The sequence below is a fragment of the Pieris napi genome, chromosome 2, assembly GCF_905475465.1.
Source record: "Pieris napi chromosome 2, ilPieNapi1.2, whole genome shotgun sequence".
Classification (NCBI taxonomy): domain Eukaryota; kingdom Metazoa; phylum Arthropoda; class Insecta; order Lepidoptera; family Pieridae; genus Pieris; species Pieris napi.
Genome location: NC_062235.1, coordinates 9440770 through 9464414, shown reverse-complemented (window position 1 = coordinate 9464414; position 23645 = coordinate 9440770). Strand labels below are relative to the sequence as shown.

Genomic DNA, 23645 nt, shown 5'->3' with positions numbered 1-23645 from the left:
GCGTCACAAATCATTACCATGTCTAATAATAAGCTTTCGTAAATTTTTAACATTACACAGCCGCATTCATCGATCTCCATCATTACCCATATTTATGACACAATTCAATTCTTTAATTCTTGATCCGGATATAAGATATAATATAGGCGTCCGTAAGCAAGATATTCTGGAAACAAATATTCGTTTCATGAGTAGCGTTGAGGAACAAAATTGGGAAGGTTGGGATTATATTTTTACAGATGCCTCTAAAATCTCTGTTCATGATTGTGTTGGAGTTGGTCTAATTCATTGGCAACATAAAATAATTCAAAAGATTAAACTTCCTCCTGAATCCTCGGTTTTTACTGGAGAGTGTTTTGCTCTTTTAAAAGCTTTAGAACTAGTTATTTTATTAAAATCTAAAAGTACAATCATATTTTCAGACTCTAAAAGTGCACTACAATCTCTTGAAAAATTTCCTTTCCAAATGAAACTTTGTTATCCTATTATTTGCGAAATACGTGATAAGCTTTTAATATGTTCTCAAAGAAATTACACCGTTATCTTTGCATGGATTCCAAGTCACAGTGGAATTAAAGGAAACGAGAAAGCCGATGAGCTTGCTAAAGAAGCTATAAAGGATGGAGACATAGTCCCATACATTAATTATTGTCATGATTTAGCTGCTCTTCCGAAATCCCATCTTTGGGAGTCATGGAATGATGTTTGGTTGAGAAGCAGCAAGTTCAAAGGCAAACATTATGCTGAAATTCAACCCAGGATCCCCAGTAGACCATGGTTCTTTGAGGTTAAAAGTTCTAAAACTGTCACTTCTATCATTTCCAGAATGCGTTTAGGACATGTTTGTACACCTCATCATTTAGCAAGGCTTCGTATTATTGATAGTAATATTTGTGAGTGTGGAGAAGATATTGGTGACCTTGACCATATTTTCTTTTCTTGTTCCCAATATGACCGTACCTCCTTTCTGAATTCTTTACAATCACTTCATGTTCCGTTTCCGACTAAAATCTCCTGCCTTTTGCTTTATCCTTTATTGTATTATAATGTATTATCTTCTTTCATAATCTATAATAATATTAAGATGTAATATGTTTATGTACATATTTTATTTTTAACCAGCTTATCCCTTTATTTCCTTCTGATGTCTTTGTTTATTTTTTTTCGCGTGTAGTTTCCCAACCTTTTACTTGAAACTGGCATAAAGTTGAAGCTGTTGCCATAATATTAAAAAAAAAAAAAAAAAAAAAAAAAGGCACAGAACTCGACACCTTCAACATATGTGTAACAGACTTCATATTTTGTAATCATGTATTCGTGGTTGTCTGTTCTTTATTAAATTATTAACAAGCTAACAATACACTGCTATGAAGTATGATTACTATGTATAAGACTTCTACTATCAAGACGTGTTAATATTTAACAATTAACACTTTTTACTACTTACTTTTAATTTAACACACAATTAATTAAATTTACAATCATTTTAACAAGTTTTAACACTTATTTTAACGTACTCTTTTGTTTGTATAGTGGTAGATTTCACTTTACGGGTTGTCACAAAATTCTACTTAATCTTAATAGTCTGTGGTTTCTTTTTTAAGTTTTAACGTTTGAACTACAGTAATCTGTGGATTCGGCTTTGAAAAAGTAAAACAAACAAATAATTATTATGTTTGCTGCTATTCTAAATTTAAAAATTAGAAACATAATTAACTTGAAATTGTGAAAATAACACACTACACAGTTTAAAACTCAAACTGATTATATTACCCATATCCAAAGATGTTAATGTATTAAAAATCGCTAATTCTATACTTCTTTAGTTCAAACGTAAAGAACAGACTACTTTATGTTTACTTAACTCTTATCATTTTTATCAAACAATGAATAGTCAATGACAATTCACAATTATCCCTCTTATAAGTTTGCAATACCTAAGTGATTTCTTATAATGTAACTGTTTTCCGAATTCCGAGTTATATCACGCAACTAAGCACAAACTACGCATTAGATATTATTTTATTTGTAAAATAGTTTTTTCTGAATAATTATCGTATAAAATATACCTATGGATTCATTGGGGCCAGTAAGTTTCCTACGTTATAATTTATTTGATACATAATAAAATTCACAACAATTTAAGAACATTAAACTACGATTTCTAAGGGTATATTTTATTGTGAAAAACTAACATTTAGTAGTATTCTGATTATTTAAAATCTTTATCATAAAATTACTCACTTATTTTAAAATATTTCAGGAACATCCAAGAAATCTTATACCTGAATTATGTTCCCAATTTTACCATATGGGATGGGTCACAGGCACTGGTGGTGGCATTTCAATTAAAGAAGGGTAATATTTATATTTCAGAAACACATTAAGAACAAAGAGACCCACAGATTCATAAAAACTATATTAGTCTAATTGCTCTTCTAAAGTCCTTGATTGTCTCTTCCTATCAAATTGTATTTTGCTTTTCAGAGAGAAGAATGTTTTTATTTAAAATAGTTTGATTGCACTGTTTTAGTACATTACTACAAATATAGTTTATTATATAGGGCATTACAACCAAAATTGAAATTTTTCCCAGGGAAAATAAATCATACATTTTAATATAAGAGACATGTTATTGCAATGGTAGTAAAATGTATCTTATAAATTTCTTAATTCCTTAGCTCTACTCAAGAAAAAACATTCTTACAAATACCTAGTACATAATTAGTAAGCTGGCAATTATTTATTAATTAATATTTATAAAGAGCCTTTTATATATTATATTTAATTTAATTTTTCCAATTACCAAAACATTGACAAGATTCATAAATAATATGGATGCTGTTTTTTTATATCTAAATATTTTTTGTCATATAAAATCAAATCAATGTTTTAGGGATAAAATATTCATTGCTCCATCAGGAGTACAAAAGGAAAGAATGAAACCAGATGACTTATTTGTTCAGACAATTAATGATGAAGATCTGGAATTACCACCACCTGACAAAAAGTAAGCTCTCCCTGTTATAGCAGTTTCATTTAAAAAACAAACAACATGTAGAAATGTTTGTGTAGACTTATACAATATTTTATATGGTGATATAAAATGTTGTTTAAGTCTATATACATATATATATAGTACAGATTTGTTTTGGTTTATGTCAATGAGTTGAATAAATGTAATAAGCAACAGCTCAGTTCAGTTGACTGACACTGATTTCATAGTATCTATTGCCCTATTCCCTTCTATTGGAAAAAATACAAGAATAGTATATTTCATTACAAGTGCGGAAAGCCTGTCATTGCAAAGAGTTTCGACAAATGTCTACCCGAGCTGAGGCGCAGCCGAAGGTGAGGGTTGACAGTCGGAACAAGTTGCAATGACGGTTCCGCACGTGTACTGAACGACTATTTTTAATACAGTTGCGAAAAAATTATGCAATTTAATAAAATAATAAAAAAACAATAAACTCAACTCACTAATCATTTATTTCTTATACAAATTATTGTTCACATATACAATGGTACAGTTTTTTATACTAACTGGAGAAGTTTTAGGTTGCATATTTATTTACTGTTTGAGACAAACTATTATTTATTTCGTATGATTTTTCATGTATATTTAATATATAATATAACAAACAACTAAACGCGCAAAGAACATTTTTGGAAAATGGCGCCAACCGTAAAAGAATATAAGCAGATTTTTTTTTTCTTCACCCATTCTGGGTAGGCAAAGAGAACTATGCCCATACAGCCAAGTCTTCAGTATAATTTTTTATTGATATGAAATGAAATTTAAGGAGATGAAATGAAATCTAACCTAACTCATTGAATCAAATCATTAAATCTTATATTGAAACAAAGCAGTAGCTTCTTTTTAGAAATATTTGCATGAATCATAAAAATTTCTATGAATTTTTTTAAGTAAAAACTTCGTGGTTGGTTTTTTCTTTTTAATAGACATTATTTTGACAGTTGGGAAAGAAAACGCACTAGTTCGGAAAAGGTAAAAAAAAAGCACGAGTGTGTAATAGCCCACATCCCGAACGCTATACGTCCCTGCAATACGCCACTTTTTGAGCAACTGTATTAAAAAATTATTTTTTACACTTTACATTACAAATAGATATTCACACTAACTGTCATAATACTGATATTATTCATTCGTAGGTTAAAGAAAAGTCAATGTACTCCCCTATTCATGCTCGCTTATCGTGAGCGAGGCGCTGGTGCAGTCATACATACACATTCACCACATGCTGTACACTGTACACTGCTGTATGACAAGGAGTTTGTTATCACCCACCAAGAGATGATAAAGGTAGCATTACAAAAATTATATAACTTGCATAAAATTTTTCTTTGAATAAAATCTTTGTGAGTCCTATTAGAATCAAGTTTGTTTACTAAGCACTGATCTTATTTTGTTTCCAAATTGCTGCCCGTACATGTTGGTTTTAATATTGAACCATTGCTGGGCTCGGCAAACATATAGGTTTAAGACAGGAACTATGCCTTAACCAACAGGTTTCCTAGTTTAATATTAAGAATTGTATATATATTATAGGTTTTCTCTTACAAAAAATTATCATCACAGCTAGACATAAATTAATTATTATTTTGCCTTTACATTACAGGGTATAAAAGATGCCAAGTTAGGTAGATATCTGCGTTATGATGAGAAACTAGTAGTTCCTATAATTGAGAACACTCCATTTGAGAAAGATCTAGCCGGTAGTTTGGGAGAAGCTATAGCAAAGTATCCTGGTACAAGTGCAGTACTGGTGCGAAGACATGGAGTCTATGTATGGGGTGATAGTTGGCAACAAGCTAAAACTATGTAAGTCCTTGATTTGATTTTTTATAATAATCCGTTGGCAAAACCCACGTATATAAGTCTTGACTACATATTATATCCGTTTCAATATTTTTGAAATGAAACTATACTGATGAAACTTCACGAAGCTGTGCAGCGTTTTAGTTGAAGAAAAGGGAGAGAGCGATTGAGGGAGAGTGAGAAGGGCTAATTACCTTCTAGAAATTCTATTTTTAAAATTAAAATTCTTATCCTTGACGGTGATTACCTTTATTGTAGAAATGATTATGTCATAGAAGGAAAAATACATTTGTTCCCAGCCGTGACACGAACTCACGGCGATATATATAGGGTCGATAGTCACAAGCTTATGACACAGTTTAAATTAATTTCAACAGTCTGTTATTTTTCTTTGCGTCTTAAGCTGAAAAATACTCCTTTGAGCCTTTACTTATTGTTTTTTTTGCAAATCATACCTTCTTGTATCCCTTTTCAATATCTGTATGTATTAAATTAATTATTTCTTAAATGTAGTAATTGTATTGTCTTGTCTTTCTACAGAGTTTATAGTCTCCCATATAGCTTTGATTGAAATCGAGTAATTTATCTTTCTGGTGGTGTTCTTCAATCTTCCTAATACTATAAGCCAATTATTTTCTGTGAATGTGAATTTTATTTTGAATCTAAAACTAACCCAATAGAATTGTTTGCTTAAATAAACCTTAATGTTTTTTTTAAAAGGATCTAAAAAAAAATCTGTCAATTTTAGGACGGAATGCTACGACTACCTTTTTGAAATGGCAGTGGAAATGAAGAAACTAGGACTCAACCCAGCCTATAATCCTGATACTGAGAAAGTTGAGAATGGTGTATAAAGTTTAAAGAAATCTCACTAAGCCAAAACTTACTAAATAAGGAAATGTTTTATATAGTGTTACAGTTAAATAAACTGTTTTTTTGTTAAATAATTGTATTTTCTTTAAAACACCCTCAGATTGACTTAAACAATGATTTTTAAGTTATAAAATATTCGATTTCTTTGATATTCTATCTTCAACATTACGTAGTATTTCCGTAAAAATACTTTCCGAAACAGCATTAATTGTTTTCCCTCTTTTCGATTCATCTTTCTCACTTTTTATTGTCCTTCGACTTATTCCATGAATGCTTGAGGCGCAATTCTTCGTAATCAGCTCTTTGATTTCCTCCAATTCCACTTTGGATATGACGTCATCGTCAAAAGCCAAATTTCTCTTTGCCAATTTATATAAAGACATTAGGTCTAGTACAGTTTTGTTTTTCTTTTCATGTGCCTCTTTTCGTATAAGAACTTTTCTTAAATCGTCTAAATAAGTCTGATTGTCGGAAATCTTGCCGTCTATTATTTCTACTTCTTTATCAGTTAAATTCTTTAAATCTTCACTCGCAATCTTGTATTTCAGTCTCACAGAGGATGGAATACATGCATCTGTAAATAATAGTCTCAAATGAATATTGTTCACACTGTCTTTTGTTATTGTGAATTTTTTGGGTAGGTATATCACAAGTCGCCAATATGTTGATAGCTTTTGCTTTACCGGAAAGAGGCATTTATACGGTCGGGGCCGACTTGTATGTACATCACTTAGCTATTGTGCCCAGCAAATAAATTGACTAGCGTTGTTTGTTTTTAAGATCTTTTCGTACCTTACTAAGATACAACTGAACTTTCTCCACCTCGGAAAATCTGACAATGTTACGTGCCAAGATTAATATGGCTGGATTCAAATAATACCGTACCAGACCGTATATGTACCTATAGTGTGTATCCACCCAAAAGCTTTCGGAAATAGTTAGGTAAAGCAAATGCTTCAGGACTTTTGATGGTTCGAAATATTGTAAATACCTTGAGCCTCCACTGGCTTAACAGAATAATACGTTCGTAATTTTTGTATGGGTTCAGAAGGTAGCCCGCCATTATTTGTATGTTTCTTATAGACGTCGTACTCCACACAAACTACTTTCTCATCAAGCCTTCTGACTTCTATATTATCTTTTTTAAACTTCATGAATTTTTCTGCTATTACTTTTACTTTTGGCACTTCGCTTATTTTTACTTCATCGCTTGAATATGTCTCTGGAAATCATGTGTTATGGTTTGACTGGCTCAAGGGGGTTTTGAACAAACGCTCGGGGTTCGAATTATTTCTTAAGCCTATTTAGTACACTCGATATGCATTACTAATTACGCGCGCTATAGTCCGATACAAAGAGATTGAAGATTACCGTAGAACGTATGCAAAAACCTTAACTATACCACACAAAATATTTGAAAACAATCACGTATAACACTTATGTATTATGTTTAAATATAATGCGAGCTGAAGTTGAACATATATACTAAAATCTCCACCTACCATTTCTCTCAGTAACAAAAAAATTATCTATATCTTCAGTGTTATCGATATCCTGCCATTTAAAACCATATTCAGCTTCCATAAAAGAAAGTTTCTTGTTCTCAATCGGGTTATATTGGGAAGCAGTTTCAACTTTGGGCGTTTCTCCACAGATCAATTTCTTAATTTCTTTTAGCTGGTCTATCGTACTCAGATTTCGTGGATCGAAGCCATATTGTTCTATCAGAAGATTTTGATACTAAAAAAAATAAAACTACAATTAAACACTTCTAGTGGTTTTGGTTAGGATAAAGTGATCCTTTTGGAAACTCGGCTCATAAACTACAACACTAAAACAATGATACTCAATTATTTACGAGATAAGACAGAATGAAGGGATCAAAGATTTACAAAACATCTTGTATGTAATTTCCTAACACATCTTGAAATTCGTTCTTTAGAAGTTTAAACAAGCTATCAATAATACTATCAAAACAACAAAAGCAATACTAGTACCAGATCCTCATCAGCTTCCTCCACACACTGCTCTGTTGCATCAACCACATCTGGTGCCACACTACAGCAACGATTTGTCATAGGTTTTTCACAATTGAAAACATTTTTTGGAGGTTTTGGAGGAAAGACCTCCTCAACTTCATGTTCTTTATATTTATAATCCTTTCTTGGATATCTATATAACCTACGTTGAAATTTATTCATTGTTTGAATAATACATATAAAGAAAACTAAATTTTCTACTGCACTGAAAATTTACTGTCACATTGTTGTTGTTTTATTTGACATTAAAAGACTATGATAAAAGCAATAAAAGCATTAAAAAATAAAAAATAATTCCCTACCCTAAATAAGATAAATCTGTAAATAAAATAACAGCTATACTCTCTGATGGTGTGTTCGTAGAAATTTTTAGAACAATGGTTATCTGCAACCTTTTCGCTAATTACATTGCCTCTGTTTAGAAGACTAGTAGTTCTTCCGTCTCAAAAGGATTGGCTAGCAACTCTATCGTCGCCTTTGTGATCGACCATGAGATTTTACTTAAATGCCTAAAATCCCTCAAAACAAACATAGAGCTGATATTTCACTTAGGTCTTGCCATTGCGCAAAAATTGCTAGTTAAGAATTAGTGTCCAATTTCAATTTTGCCAACTTTGCAAAGGCGTTGGAGTCCTTGTTTTGCCCGTTAATACAAAAACATTTAAACAGTAGTTGGCAGAGCTATCCTTCCCAATATTTTACAATAAAGTTTATATCTCTTACTTTTTGATCCCAAATTTATAGTTTGTAAGAATTCTGTTAGTAGTTTTTAAGTATAAAACATGCTGTGTTTGCCTGTTATAGGGTGTACAATCAGTTTTTGTTATTTTTGTGGTCTTCTAGATGTAAGGTTTTATTGTTGTCCGTTGGCAAACCTTTTTTTAAATAAGATAAAAACGTTACGTTTAGAAAACCCTTTTTATATGTTACTATTTGCCGGTATTGGTTAAAGAATATTCTGTCACGTTAAGCTATTTACAATGCATTCAATATTTAGGTAGCACTTAGTAAAATACTCACTATTTACGTATGGCCGATGGGACTACGCTTATAGTGTTTGTGGTATTGAACGAAACAATGCAAGTTAATTTAATATTAATTACTATCAAAAATAAAACGTTTTAACTTAAAACTTTATTCAATTTTTGTACATTTACTTTATAATTTATTATTACACAATTTAGACTTGTAAATTTTATTCTGTTGCTACCGTTTTATGTTACGGGGATTATACACAACAGTATTAGAACTATAGGGCCCTTGGGAGTCCGTTATTGTGAGTATCGTGAGTAAAACCCTCTCGTTTTGTGGAAGACTAGAGATGGCTGCCATTGCGCAATGTGGGTTTAAAATCTTTTTAACGACGCGACCATCAATCTGTAACTGGAGTTAAATATGTATAAAATACAAAGCGTCTTTTTTGGACGTACATCTAAGGACCAGGACCATGTCACTTCAGAATTTAACAATATCGACTTAGTTAAAAGATTACTTACTTCATATCCTTTAATATTGGATATATTGTTTGGTATGTTCCATTTCACTAGTACTGTATGATTAGAAATTCTTCTTATATCGGAAAAACTAGCTTTGTTGCCTTCATGTTTGAAGCTTATTGACTGTAAAGTAAATTATTTTAAAAAATGCAATCAGATATAATATATAATATAATATATAATATTTAACTCAGATTTAAGAACAACCCTTGACATTACTTTGTCCAAAATTATTCTCACATTGTCATGTGATTTCTTACCCTAATCATTATGAAAATCAACCTTAATATCAAATATTTGAAAAGGAACCAATCCCTATATCAGTAATAATATTGTATCTACCGGAACCTTATGAAGTCTTTGGGAAGTCATATTATTATTGTCTTGTTGAGTAAATTCCTTCCGGATTTCTTGCGAGATGATCCTAATAATTTCCTTTATATTTACTTCCAGAGATGGTGCATCACTATTATGACTAGGGTTTTGATGTGATTCTAAGAAAATATTTTTTCGCAAAACGTTCCAATGTTTGTTTTCGTTATTCTAAAATTTAAAAAAAAGTCTATAAGATCTCTTTCTTCAATTTGTACTTTGTCTTTATCATTTTGAAATGTTCTATTTGGGCATTCCAGGTTGATATAAATATGAAGCAGAAATTCATTACATACATACCTTTACTTCTGGGGATGATGGAAGAACGATATTTTCGAAAGTGGTGTACAAACTCCCTGTAACATTTGTTTCTGTGATTTCATCCTTGTAAAAATCAGCATCCCTAAATGTAATTTCTGTATTTATATTTTCATTTTGCTGTCTCTTATCACTTTGGGTCCACGTACTTTTACTAAACATTATCGCTTGATGAAAATACAGAAAATCTGTTTCTGCATATTTACTCTTTATAGAAACCGATGTTATTTTTTTACATATATTACTGGGACTTCTTTGTCTTTTAAAAGCATTAATAGTACCATTATTGACCTCTGTTATAGTACAACCGTTGGAGATTGCATCTCCAAAAATATCTTCGTCACTTAACACACAAGACGATCTGACGTTTTCTAATAAATTATGACTACCCAGGATAGGCTTTAATATTGTTTTGTTGGTATTCGATGATAGACAGGTAATAAGGGACGCGCTGTAACTATTATCAAATAAATCTGTCTCATTGGACAATGATATTCTATCACCGACGTAGTACAATTTATTTGATTCTTTATCATGTTTGAAATGAACTTTATGTGTTTTATCCTCACTCGTAGTACTGTTAACAATTTCATCATAAAGTTTTCTTAATCTTTGCGAAACACTTCTAAAATCGTTATTTGCTGCTTCATAGCTTTCTAATAACCCTCTTAGTTTTATTGAAAATTCTTGCGCTTGGAGTAATGTTGTCTGAATATTAGCATAATCAAATATTTTAATCGAGAACTTCGGGTCTTCTATTCCACGTGTTCTTTGGTTTTCGTCGTAGAGTGCATTAAAAAACGGTAAAGTTGCAGATTTTTTAAAATAATTGTTATTTATACTCCATTTTTCAGCATCTAAGCTATTGAGATTCTCAGGTACTACAAGTAATGTAGATGCCACGGGATCCAGTGTCGCTGGAAGTTGCGTATTTAAGGATGATGAATGTTCACTGTTGCCATCATTAGAAAGAGAACTTGAGCCTTCGCTAAATAGAGCGAAGTCCTTGATAATTGAAGCTACACAATATAATTTCTTACGTTGGGATAGTAATAATTCAGTGTTATTTCTCTTGAGTTTATTGTTTATGTTAATGCTATTTTTCGAGTTTGGATCGGTAGCAAAATGATTTACTTCTACTATCCTATTATTTATTATCTCGTTAGAAGTTGCAACTTGACACGCCCTCACATTTTGGCTACTTTCTCCAGATGGTTGGGCGATTGATTCAATTGGCACCAATTCTGGTCGCTCTTTAAAGGTCATTCCATTAAAAGTAGACGCTGTTTCATTTGGTAAGGAATTCTTTTTAATAATGTTCCCGATATGATTATTTACATAGTTGAATTGTTGGCGTTTACAAAACTCGCAATTGCAGTAACTAGCTTTTACATTTTGTGGTTGTGAAACATCTTCTATTTTGCATAATAACTTAAGTTCTTTGTCGTCCAAACAATCACCCGTATTATAAGCATTATCACTAGATTTATTTTCACACGAAATAGGATTGTAACTATATCGACAAATTTTGTTCGGTAATGATAATTTAATATATTCAGCAGCAAACCCATTTCCTCTTTGTATACATTGTGATGGATCATCCCCCATACAAAACTGATGTTGGACATTAGCACACATCGAAATAACATCTCTATTATAATTCCTTTTTATTCTGCCTGTATCTTCTAATAAAACGTTACGTATATCATAATCATGATGAGCTCTTTCAATAGGTTTTGACATAACGTGCTTTTGCATTGCACATCTACAATTTTCGCCATCAGACTGACATGATTGATTTGTGCACGAATAACACGGGCAAATAGCACGTGCAACTGTTCCGGTCGAGCGTTCCTGTGATAAAGCTGTTGTGCCATATGTAGGAATACAATTGGAGCATTCACATGGAGAGTCACAATTACAAGTAGTACTTCGATTACTTTGACCTACAGCGGCCACTATGTAGCTTCGTCTCAAATAGGAAGGCTTATACTTGCATTCGAAACATGCACACGGTGCGCAGTTGCAATTTTTGGACAAAGATTCTGTACACATAAGACAGTCACATGGCTTACAGCTGCAGGTTAGTTGAAATTTTTTTACTACTCCTTGACAGTCTTTTCTATCACAACTTATGCAAGGACACCCAACATGTGGTTTTTCCTTAAGATGACACCCAACGTAATTATATAGTTTCTTACAGTCATCACATTGACAAGGTTTGCACGAACATGTACTTTTTCGTACGGAGAGTGGAGTTGTTGGAATACATTCGCAGACTTTGCAGCTGCATGCATTATATATTTCCTTTAGTTTTGTATAAATGTATTCTTTCACGTCTTTTATTTCTGGTGCCGAACTCTTGTAAGGTTCGTTATTTGATATGCAATCGTTAAAATCTTGAATGCAGCCTGCTTTTATTATTTGAGCGCTTAAATGCGCCGTATTCTCGTTAAAATTTCTTAATGGTGTCATCACTAATTTTACATCACTAAAACTGTCCTGAGATTTATAACTATCTTGAGTTATTGACTTACTACTGATACTGGACTTAATAATTGTGTTAACTGTACATGAACCATTTTCGGATGTTTTTTTTTTGTTGTAGCTGATTTTAGTACTAATATCCACGCTTCTATTTACTTGGCTTATCACGCGGCTTGTGTCCAATGTAGGTTTAGTTTCGTGTAAAGCATTCTTGCTATGGTTGCAACAGGACTTTTTAGGACAGTTACACAAATTGCTAGCTGGGCTTCGTCTAAGAATGAAACATTTGAGGGAATCGCATTCGGGACATGAGCATTTAGACAAAGTGGACTCGGCTTTATGAGATTCAGAGGATTTTGATGTTTCGACAGGTAGCTGGACCCTTTGAATTTTAACATCTTCTACCATCATGCTTTCGACCGACTGATTGAAGTTGAGGAGCAACAGTCCTTGTGATAGAGACTCGTTGTTCGAATTACCTGCAAAAGTAGTTTGTAAGATATTTTATGAATGTTATAAGTTTTCATTTCTTGCTACCATATTAAATATAAATGTTTTCAGACAGTTATAATCAACGTTTAGGAAAATAAAATTAACTGGGGCGTAGAGTTTACATGGTTGATATAAAAAAAAACAGATTTTTATTTTGTTATTAATATTTAAACTTCAATATTTGACATTTCCGATTGACGTTGAACTTTTTATGCGAACGATTTGTTTTTCATAAAAAGTATTTAATGTCGATTTATTATTTTGAGGAGTTGATTTAAATTAACATTAATATTTTTTTAAAAATGATATTTATGATAATTTATTCTTATCGCGCCCGTCAAAAAACAGTAACACGCACGCTTTGTTATTTCCAAACATATTCACCAGAGCCTTTTTTTTCGCAAGAATTGTATTTGGTTATAACAGTGGAAGTGAAGCAAAAAAAGTAACCGCGGCCTTCAAGCTACAGAGCATCATTTTCTAATGTTTCAGCAAATAAAACTCCAACTAAGTTAAATATCCATTTATTTCATCCATGAATTCGTTAAATAAAATGTATTTAATACTTCAATGATAATGATACTCTAGTACAAATGATCGATTTGCAAATTATTATTATTTACACAAAAAATCGAAACACAATTGGCACGGAAGAAACTCATGTCGAAGAGGTACAATGTCTTGTTCGATACAATGTTAAATAGTAATTAGTAATTCTATGTTTATTATACAAAGTATATACAGTTTTTCTATATTAAAGAAGGCACCAGAGTGAGGTCGGTGGAGGCCATACCTGAAACAAACATTTTTAATAGATATATAAATAAGTATTGTGTTTTTTTTACTTAACCTAGGTTTTTAGTAGCTACATATCAACAAATGAAACATTTTGCTATGTTATCATCATACAGACTGTTCGCTTTTCCGGAATAAAAACCAAGTACTAAAAAAATATTTTTGTTTATTTTTTGTCTCCAAATAACCTTACTCAGAGTTAAAGAAATAAATAAAAAAATACTCGAATTGGCCCAGCCATCTTCGAGTTTTGCGCTTAGCAACATATTTTACGTTTCATTTTTATTTATATAAATATAATTGTACATCACTTTTCGTGTTATGCCAAAATGTAACATAGAGATCTTGGTTTCGATTCTTTAAAATTAACTAGGTTCATAATCACAGAGCTGGAAGGCTTGCTATGCTAAGTGGTGAACCATGGAATTCGATTCCCGTTCGCAGCGAAGATATATTTTTACGGACGATTCATTGGGAGACGGAAACATATTTCCTTATCAAAAAAAATTTAGAAGCAAAAAAAAATGTTTACGACTGCTACCAGAAGCTTGTAGCAGAAGTTATACAATTATACTTTAATCTTTACTAACGAATTGTATACCCATACTTACATAATTGAAATCCGTTAGATGTCCTCAGACGTCCGTGCTCCAAACTATCGCATTCGTGCCTAACGCACATGACGGACAATTCTGTAATAAAATAAGTTAACCTAATTATTTATGGATATACACGCTGAAGCCACTAGGCCAATACTGCTAGCGCTTCTGCTATGTGATACAAGATAAAAGTAAAATATTTATTAAATATGATTCAACAACCCAACAGACTGAGTTTAAATAAGAATAGGCAGGTTCCGCTGGGAGTAGCGCCTTACAAGTCAAGCGGCACTCAACGTATCTACTTATAGTCTAGACTGATTGTATGATGAATATTAAATAAAAATAAAATAAAAAATAAAAAAAATATAATTCAAGTGCGAATATTCGGCAATAAGTTTTCACAAATTGATCTATATAGCAATATTTTACTACTATTAAAATTAATTTTATAAGAAATACTTACAACTATACTTTCTATGGCGTTTGCCAACTGCTCTTCCATTATTTTAACGTCGCCATGTTCTAAAACTTCCTAAAAACAAAACATTTATTTTATTTTTCTTTATAATTTCTTTACTAATAAATAAAATTTTCTTATAAAATTTGAACGAAGTGACGAAATATGTAATAATGTGTGGTACGCACTAAATATTTAAAAAAATTACCTCCTGACAAATCTTGACAGTAGGAGCAAGGTGTGGTGCCGCGGCACATAGACTGGCAGCTGCGCAGGCGCAACTAACACTAGCGAGTCTTGCGGCGCCGCGCACTACACCTGCGTTGCCACACCATCGACTTTCGTCTTTGCCGTACGGCACTGAATACGTCATTGATGATACAGCGCGTTGCCATTCCTACGATCATTTATGAGATACAATTTATATAAAATGTTCACGGATCAATAAAATGTATCAAATTGCCTAAATATTGCTAGCTTGCCTAAAATTGCTTTAATCAAAAGTTAACTTCTAATAAACTTTATAGCCTCTTCCTAATAAATTATTTACGATGTGTTAAAAAGACAGATCAGTTCTTTAGTTAGGAGAAAACAATAAGATTGATATGTTTTCTATGAATAATAGTTAATATTAACTAATTTTAATATGTATCATAGACATGTCCTCTATGTCTCATAGACATACCCTATCATATCGGATAATTGATCCGGGTTAATTTTATCGAATTACCATTTAGTCAATAAAAGAGTAATTCAGATCAACTAAATTATCAATGACGAAATTCGGATATTTGAACACAATTTGTGACAAATTATCGCTGAAATGGTAAAACATTTTAAAGTAAAAAACGTTAAAAGTTAATCCCCAACCACGATTAGAGGTAGATTAGAACGATATGGACTCTAACGCAAGTTTAGTGACAATTAATAAAGCTACTCACCTCCGTGTCAGTCTTCGCGTCTGCGTCTCCTATGGACCTAATGAGCTCCTTCGATATGGCCATCAAGAGGTAATTCGTGATCTTCGATTTGGTCTCCTCCGTCACTTCGCCCTTGTTCGGAACAATCTCTTTGCACAGCTTGCTCAAATCGTCATCTCCGGTATTGTGTATCCGGTCGAACAAGTCCTCTATCAACTGGCTGACCAGCTGACTCCTCATGGACGGACAAGAGCACCTCGAATCCGACGTTATGTAGCTCATACTGTGATGCATTCTCCCAAAATCGCTCTTCGGTGTGGGATTATATATCGAATAGCCTTCGTCGACATATTCCGTCCTATCCGGTTTGAGGTCTCTGGACCCGTGATACGTCTGTCGCATAGATTCACTTCGCATCTCCTCCAACTCTTCAGTCTTTATGGACAATTCGTGACTAATTGTTTTTAATTTATCGTCACACTTGCGCTTGCACTGATTCAGTGCTTTTTGCGTGAGCGCTAACTGCTTTTCCAGTGATTCAACCTGAGAAAATATGTCTCCTTAGATGGTTGAAGTCTTTCCATGCAATACATCACTTCACATGCACTGTCTTCGTGTAACGAGCGGAACAAACGTGGAAGCGGACATGCGAACTTACGAACTAAAAAGCGGAGCCGCAATTGTTATTTCATGCATTATGACCGTAATTAGCAGTGGTAACAAGCCAATTAATGAGGAAGGTACAAAGGTGCATCGAGATAAAATACGGGTGCAATAATTGTGATCTTGGATTTATTGATATGAAAGAGTGTATAAAACAAAACCAGAGATCAAAGATGTGCAAAAACTAACTATTGAAAACAATGACATAACGAAAAAAAATTTGTCTAATTGAAGTATCTATTTGTCTCTTTCGATCACAGCGAAAACACAATTTGACAGAAAGAGACATGAGAATACTTCAAAGGATTGCAATTAAACTGATTTGGAATAAGCCTCAAATAGTCTTTCACATTTACTAATTGTATCACGAGAGTGTTAAGGATAGTCAAAAGTTTATGAATAGTATTAAACCCAACCAAAAGAGATAATCCAAAAATAACTTACCTCTTCCTTAAGCTCGCTGTTAGTGACTTCCAGTTCTTGATTGTTCTTGCAAGCCCTGGACAATTCCTTTCTGATAGAGTCCAGATCTCCAGCAAATTTAACTTCAGCCTTCTTCGATGTTTCACACTGACCCTTCAGGTCTTCATCCAATTGCTTGTTGATTTTGCGAAGATGCTCCACTTCTTTCTGTAATATGAAAATAATTTTATAAGACAGTAATAATTATATTAGGACAGTACTTAACTTAATTATGAATCAATGTATCTAAATACTGTTATTCGTAAAACTTTTTTTTTTAAATTTGTCGAACCAAAGGACTAAGGCCTAAGTTCGAGTTAATGATGGACTTGCTCGCAATAGTAACAGTCTCATTTAAAATTGTGGCTGTCCAGAGGCGTAAGACAAAATCACTCATCGATAGGCGTGACCCACTGACGCCAAATAAATTTGTAAGGAAATGGTCACGTGACATTGAATGAGCAATGTCCCAAAGTGATTTTTTCCCAAGTCCCACATAATGTTTTATCTCCTTAGATCTCAACTTCTTGCACTTTTCGCATCTAAATGCAAATCAGCAGCAATCTTTTATTCTATGCATCAAGAAATTATTTATCTTAGGGATGGTGGGGTATATTAGAAACAAGATGGGACGGTGGAGGCCAAGGTTATTTGCGATACCAAGAACCGTGGTGCTTACTAAATACTGTCTCAGACACTACCGACATCTTTATATGTTCGCAGAGTGAGTTCACAGAAGCGATATTGTGTATCCTATGGATTTATTATTAAATATTTTACTATATTTTTGTTTCGACATTATCGGTATGGTTTAGTAATAGTTAATAAATGAATAAATTTAGTTTCAGTTAAAATCTAACCTTGAACTTAGTTTCCAAACTCTTGAACGTATTCTCAGCCTTTTTAGCCTCCACATCAGCTTTCCCGAACATTGCAGACAGTTGTGTGTTCTGTGCTTTCAGAGCTTTCGCGTCTCTCTCAGCCTTCTCTAACGCTATCCGCATTCCCGATTCGGACTCTTCGATTTCTCGAAGCTTCTTCTTCAGGGGTTCTAAGCATGTCTTCCATTGATCACGTTCAGATTCCAATTTCTTAACCTTAAAAAAAACATTTTTTTAAATATTTGTTTATCCAGCTATATAGGTCTAGGTCAAATTTTATACAACAACTACTGTGTGTCGTTACTTTGTATTTCTACTGTTTCTTTATATACATGTATAATTACTTAAATATGCAGCATGCTTGCGGTACCTACATTACTATTGGGTGCAATTTTGAAATAAATGAAACAATTACATGGGTTTCCAACTGATTTTTTTCTCCATGAATTAAACCAGAGCTTTGACCTATTATATGACGTATATTATAAGAATTATTTTACAGTAATTTTATACCAAAATCTAACACAGTGCCACAATTTGCATTTACCCGTAAAACATGTTTTATTAAGAGCTCTCGTAAACCAATACGTGCTAAACCACCAAGGCTGGTTAATCTTTCTAGGCCACTGATGCTTCACGACAACGCTAGACCACACACAGCACAACAGACTGCTACCAAATTAGAGGAGCTTCAATTGGAAAGTCTAAAACATCTAACGTACTCCCCGGACCTTGCTCCAAAAGATATTTAAATCTTATGTAATGAATAAACCCTTTTTATTATTTTATTATTACCATTGTTGCAGTTTTTATTGATCCGAATGGTTTTCTTTTAAAGAGATAAATGAACTACGCAAAAGATGACAAAAGTGCATAATTAGCAATGGTACGAGTACATACTTTGAAAAATCTACTATTTGGTCCTCCTATACAAAACGCCAATTTCATATGTAAGAACCTAATATTATAATGATATTTTTTACCTTTCCCTTAAGCTGCGTTTCCGTGGCTTGTGACTCTTCTATCTTCTTCTTATACCCTCCCTCCATATCCGCCCACATGTCATCTGCTTGAGACAGCATCTCCAAGTACGCCGTCTCCCTTCTCTCCAGTTCAGAAATTCTGTTCTGCAACTCTTGCTGGCTGAGTAGCAATGCTCTTAATTTGCTGCTTGTTAACGGATCTGCTGGAAGCTGGAAAATTAAAAAGAACTATTAATAAAGAGTCGACATTAGACTACTATGACCTGTTTTTGTTACAACACTGTTACGTCATTATAGCCCGACATTAACAATCTTGATACGTTATTACTTCGTGCTTGTGTAGTGTCTGTGAATAAGCGCGAGGCGTGATGTCAAACTGAAATACAATCACAAATATATCACGAAAAGGCTGTCCGTCTCTCTCGCGCTCGGTCAAGCTTTTGAGTATAAAAGACACAGTTATTGTTTTGCTTTTGCTACTGTTTATGTTGATCTTTACTGTACATATTGATCTTTTTTCAAACATTACCAGGACAATCTCGTGAAATGGTGCAATGTTTTTAATTATTTTAAGCATCATAATAAAAACAGTTTAATGAAAAAATGTTATTTTTAATTTGACATCAGATGCGACTGGGGTTTCTAAGAGGAGTATTGAAAGAATTGTTAGTGAAGTAAAAGTGAAGTGTGTTGAGCTAGATGGAACTTAATAAATGTCGAAAAATGAAAAATTATTTACACAAACTACTCTTACGTTCTTGGTCGGGCTTAGAACTTTTGGATCCACCCTCGTATGCACATAATATTTATATGTATTTGACACATTTACAACCTACCCAACCTTACTAAAACCAGAGTAGACTAAAATATATAGCTTGGCAAAAAAGTCATATTTTATACATACTGTATACGTAGTCGGTCCCAAAGTTCTGTCATAAATGGAAATAATGATAAAAACAAAAGTACTTATCACTTTTTAATAAGTGATATATCAATTTATAGTACATTAATTAAGGAATAGAAATAGAATGAAATTATTCGAAATGACCTCCCTTATTTTTAAAACAGGCCCTTAAGGGCCACGGCCAGTCGTCCATCGCAGCACGCACCATATTCATGTCGATTTCAGTGACTGCTTTATTTAAAGATGACTTCAGACTCTCCATTTTTTTATGTGGTATAGCACAGACCTTCCTCTCTAAGACCTGCCAAATTTTATAGTCCAAAGGATTAAGGTCCGGACTGGAGGAAGGCCAAACCTCATGTCTAATTGAGTCGATGTTTTGACGCTCAAACCAGGCTTGAGTGGTCTTGGCTGTGTGTGAAGGCGCAGAGTCCTACTGGAACACGAAGTGATGTCCCACAAATACCGTGCTGGGCAGGTCTTTAACAAGCTGATCCAAAACCGTCTCTTGGTATACTTTTTCACTGTTTTGACCCCCTTTTCGCAAGAATGAACCTCAGTTGGCCCGTAATATGACACTTCCAATCAGACCATTCCTGATGATGGATGATGTCCATGTTGCACCCTTGGGACTTTATTTTCAGCTTCTTCAGAGCTCCTGCCGTACACTCTGTCATTCTGTTTATTGTATTTTTCTTCAATATCGAAATTTTTTTCGTCCGTAAAGAAGATATCACGGTGTCGGTTTTTCGCGTACCGCTTTTACAACACCCGCGATCTCTTAAGCCTTATTGCTTTTAGACGAGCATTAAGTAAGTGCCCACTCTTTTTTTTGTATGCTCGTAGACCAAGATCTTCATTTAAAAGCTTTTTTACTATTTTCCTATTGACACCCATCTGCCAAGCCATCAATTTCTGTTTTCGGGCAGGATTTCTTCCTATCCGGGCCTTGATAGCTTTGATTACTGCTGGTGTTCTTGCGGAGCGTGGCCGGCCAGTTTTTTTCTTGTCCTCAACACGGGAGACTTCATTGTACCTATCAATAGTACGGTACATAAACCTAAGCGTTATATTCAAACTTTTGAGCAACTTGAAAATGGTACTCGGAGAGTGCCCACAGCGGTGCAACGCAATAACAGCTATTCGGTGTTCTTTTAATGTCCACTCCATCGTGAAAAATTACGGAAAGTGAATGTTTTTTGTTTTAAAACAATAGTCAAACATTCAAAAATATAATGCAATATTTTTTTTATAAAATTAAGTTCGAAATTTAAAAAGAATGTGACATTGACAGAACTTTGGGACCAACTACGTAGTGAAATTGCATTAGTGTGAGTACTGTGAACGCGCCAGCTTTCGATAACCGACCTATTCTGTTAGATTGTGTTTGCCCTGAGTTCGAAAATACGAAAAGTGTTTAAATTAAAACTGTGTGTGTTTGATTTAATTGGTGTTGTCGTTTCATATAAGCTGAAGGAAGGAAGAATCAAAACTAGAAGCAAAAATATAAAAAAAAAATTCAAGGAAAATTGTAGTTTCGAGACTGTTAACAAAAGTTATTAAAGCAGAAGTTCCGAAATAAATCCGCCCAAGTTTTAATCCAATTTTTTATACATAAGATTAAACATTATAAATCCACTACTATATTATAATATAAAATAAATACCTTTTCATCTTCTTTTTCCTTTCGTATCTTCTGTTCTAGCTCTTCTATTCTCTCCTCAATTTTGTCTTTCTTCACATATGCACCATTCTCAGCAGCCGCGATCTGCCTCCTTGCCGTCTCCAATTCCTGTTCCAGCTTCATAATCTTTGCTTCCAAACTCTTCCTCACTTGACCCGTCTGCTGTTCTATTTGCTTCTTCTCTGCTAATAATCTGAAATTTAATAATATTATTTTAATACTAAGAATATTTTAGGGATACATACACAATAGAATAATGTGTAATTTTTTTTTTAATCTTTTGAATTTCTGTTTATCGCTAAATTGCGTAATAAGACAAGAGCTCTAGAGAATCACATATAAAGTAAACAACTTGGTCAAAGAATATTTTGCCGGTACTAGTGATAACTGCATAACTGCATCTCATTGTCATAAAATGCAAATGCAAGGAACACAGCAATAGCTTACACTGTTTCACTAAAAATGATAACAATATTATACAAAATAAAAGGTTAATATATAATCGTTTTATCATTGAAATATTATTTACAAACCTTAGTACAAGTTTTTTATTATACACTCCATCAATTTATATATTATATTAGATTTCTGATATCCTATATTTTTTGTAGTTTTTTGCGGTGTGTCAACTATTAAGATGGTTCGTCGAGTGTGTGGAAGTCGAGTTGAACTTTAATTATTTATGCTTGTTTATTTATTATTATGCACCATTTAAACTCTGAACTTCCACAAATATTACAAGAACAAAATTATCCAAATCGGTCCAGCCATTCTCAAGTTTTAGCTAGTCAAACGAACAGTGTTGGCCTAGTGGCTTCAGCGTGCGCCTCTCATACCCGAGGTCGTAGGTTCGATCCCCGGCTGTGCACCAATGGACTTTCTTTCTAGTGCGCATTTAACATTCGCTCAAACGGTGCAGGAAAACATTATTAAAAACCGGCTTGCCTAAGACCCTAAAAGTCGACGGCGTACTTAAAGAAATCTGAGGCACAGACCTAAATAGGTTGAGGCGCCACTGATTTATTTTATTTTTATTTATAGATAACGTCAGAAAAAAAGTTAGAAATATGTTTAATATCACTTACTTCGTAACTTGCTGCTCCAGAGCCTTGATGTTACCACTGGTGAATACAGATTTGCAAGGCTTTTCTACGACACTTCGCATCTGCTTTATGGTCGCTATTGCACTCCTGGTGTCATGGCTGAAAGGCCCCATCCGACTGATGAGGGCACGCTGAAAATTTTATGTTATTGTTTTTTCGCTCTAATATTAAAACATTTTTTATAAAACAGGAAACGTAAAAAAAATAAACACGCGAATACGTTGTCGACCTTTGAGAAATGGTACGCTCTTTTCTTGACCCTAAGTCGTATTGGTTCAGAAATACGGAGTTATTTATTTAGTTTTAATAGAAACCCAGAGCTATACCGTTTGCGAATTTTAGAAAATAATTAAATTTATTAAAAATGTAGTCCGTACGTATATTATAAATATTGTTTGGCATTACTTCTGTAAATAAATAAATTAACCGAAAATTTCATTGTAAGGATATTCGACTGATATTTTTTTTATTTCCTCAAAAAGTTATTTATAGTAATTCAAAATAAGTCAAAGTCAATTCCTCAGAAGTGCATTATTAAAATTACCTGACTTCCCATATTGACTGTAGCGCCAATAACACGAATGACGTTCCATGCTATCAAAGCTGGTACTGCGCGCTCCAAACTGCTTAACCGCGATAGGATTTCATTCTGCAAGACAAAAATCATTTAAATTTTACATGTATATGTAATCTTAGCTACGAAACCAATGGACCGATTCTGATGCGGTTTTTTGACGAAATATAGAATTTGAACATGCAAGAAAATTGGCAACACAATAAGATTTCTGTTCAATTACAACAATTCTTTTCGAGGACTAAGACCCGTTTCCACACAAATTTATCCTTCAAAATCCGAATGATTAATTATTATCTATATAAAACAATTTGTGCTTAGCTGGGATTCGAACATACGACCTCATAGAGTCGTTTAAGCCACTGCTCAAATAACCTTTACCTCTCTCTTTTGCAGTGAGCACTCATTCTCGGCGAGCTCTTGAACGAGCCGCTCGGCTTGCGCCCGCGAACACTCCCTTTGTTCCGTCATATCTCTCAATTGCGCTGAACACAACTCGTAGTCCATCTCTAACCTGAAATATTAAAATATAACGAATTTATATCTCAAGTACTTTAAGGAATATAGAATAGACCAAGAAAATATTGCGAATACTTCACAAATAAGCTGCTACTATTTAGGAGAAATGTAAGCGGTTGATTTAAGTAGTTGTACTGAAGTAATATTTATGTTAATTCAAGTATCTGATTTATGGCGTATG

The 23645-nt window shown here is 33.4% G+C and overlaps 4 protein-coding genes across 9 annotated transcripts in view; 1 reads left to right on the top strand and 3 right to left on the bottom strand.

Moving 5' to 3' along the window:
- The first annotated feature begins 1628 nt into the window (after window positions 1-1628).
- Window positions 1629-5787, top strand: LOC125056581 (probable methylthioribulose-1-phosphate dehydratase). 2 transcript variants are annotated; one of them, XM_047659765.1, is made up of 7 exons: window positions 1629-2089; window positions 2264-2358; window positions 2897-3010; window positions 4174-4324; window positions 4641-4843; window positions 5589-5656; window positions 5693-5787. In XM_047659765.1, coding segments are annotated over exons 1-7 (651 nt in total). In that variant the 5' UTR covers window positions 1629-2071; the 3' UTR covers window positions 5695-5787. The 2 variants fall into 2 exon arrangements, with proteins under 2 accessions (XP_047515721.1, XP_047515712.1); XM_047659756.1 differs by having other exon boundaries at window positions 5589-5787.
- Window positions 5755-8209, bottom strand: LOC125056573. The gene is made up of 4 exons (XM_047659743.1): window positions 7711-8209; window positions 7216-7453; window positions 6705-6935; window positions 5755-6287 (listed from the first exon to the last, which is right to left on the bottom strand). The coding sequence occupies exons 1-4, from the start codon at window positions 7912-7914 to the stop codon at window positions 5839-5841; spliced, it is 1122 nt and encodes a 373-aa protein (XP_047515699.1). The 5' UTR covers window positions 7915-8209; the 3' UTR covers window positions 5755-5838.
- A 648-nt stretch (window positions 8210-8857) lies between these two features.
- LOC125056556 lies at window positions 8858-13087 on the bottom strand. 3 transcript variants are annotated; one of them, XM_047659722.1, is made up of 4 exons: window positions 9921-13087; window positions 9597-9791; window positions 9249-9371; window positions 8859-9135 (listed from the first exon to the last, which is right to left on the bottom strand). In XM_047659722.1, exons 1-4 carry the CDS (start codon window positions 12834-12836, stop codon window positions 8959-8961), a joined length of 3411 nt encoding a protein of 1136 aa, XP_047515678.1. In that variant the 5' UTR covers window positions 12837-13087; the 3' UTR covers window positions 8859-8958. The 3 variants fall into 3 exon arrangements, with proteins under 3 accessions (XP_047515685.1, XP_047515678.1, XP_047515669.1); XM_047659713.1 differs by having other exon boundaries at window positions 8860-9135; window positions 9591-9791; window positions 9921-13086; XM_047659729.1 differs by lacking the exon at window positions 9597-9791 and having other exon boundaries at window positions 8858-9135.
- Window positions 13088-13425: 338 nt separating this feature from the next.
- The window catches only part of LOC125062993 (rootletin), a 100601-nt gene continuing 90381 nt past the window's right edge, over window positions 13426-23645 (bottom strand). For all 3 annotated transcript variants that reach the window (XM_047669180.1, XM_047669183.1, XM_047669181.1), the window contains 12 exons: window positions 23327-23459; window positions 22916-23020; window positions 22354-22502; window positions 21251-21461; window positions 18681-18890; window positions 17677-17913; window positions 16799-16984; window positions 15713-16234; window positions 14980-15168; window positions 14778-14846; window positions 14324-14404; window positions 13426-13710 (listed from right to left, as the gene is read on the bottom strand). In XM_047669180.1, the coding sequence (XP_047525136.1) occupies window positions 14348-14404; window positions 14778-14846; window positions 14980-15168; window positions 15713-16234; window positions 16799-16984; window positions 17677-17913; window positions 18681-18890; window positions 21251-21461; window positions 22354-22502; window positions 22916-23020; window positions 23327-23459 (2068 nt within the window). In that variant the 3' untranslated portion in view covers window positions 13426-13710; window positions 14324-14347. The remainder of the gene's footprint in view (window positions 13711-14323; window positions 14405-14777; window positions 14847-14979; window positions 15169-15712; window positions 16235-16798; window positions 16985-17676; window positions 17914-18680; window positions 18891-21250; window positions 21462-22353; window positions 22503-22915; window positions 23021-23326; window positions 23460-23645) is intronic.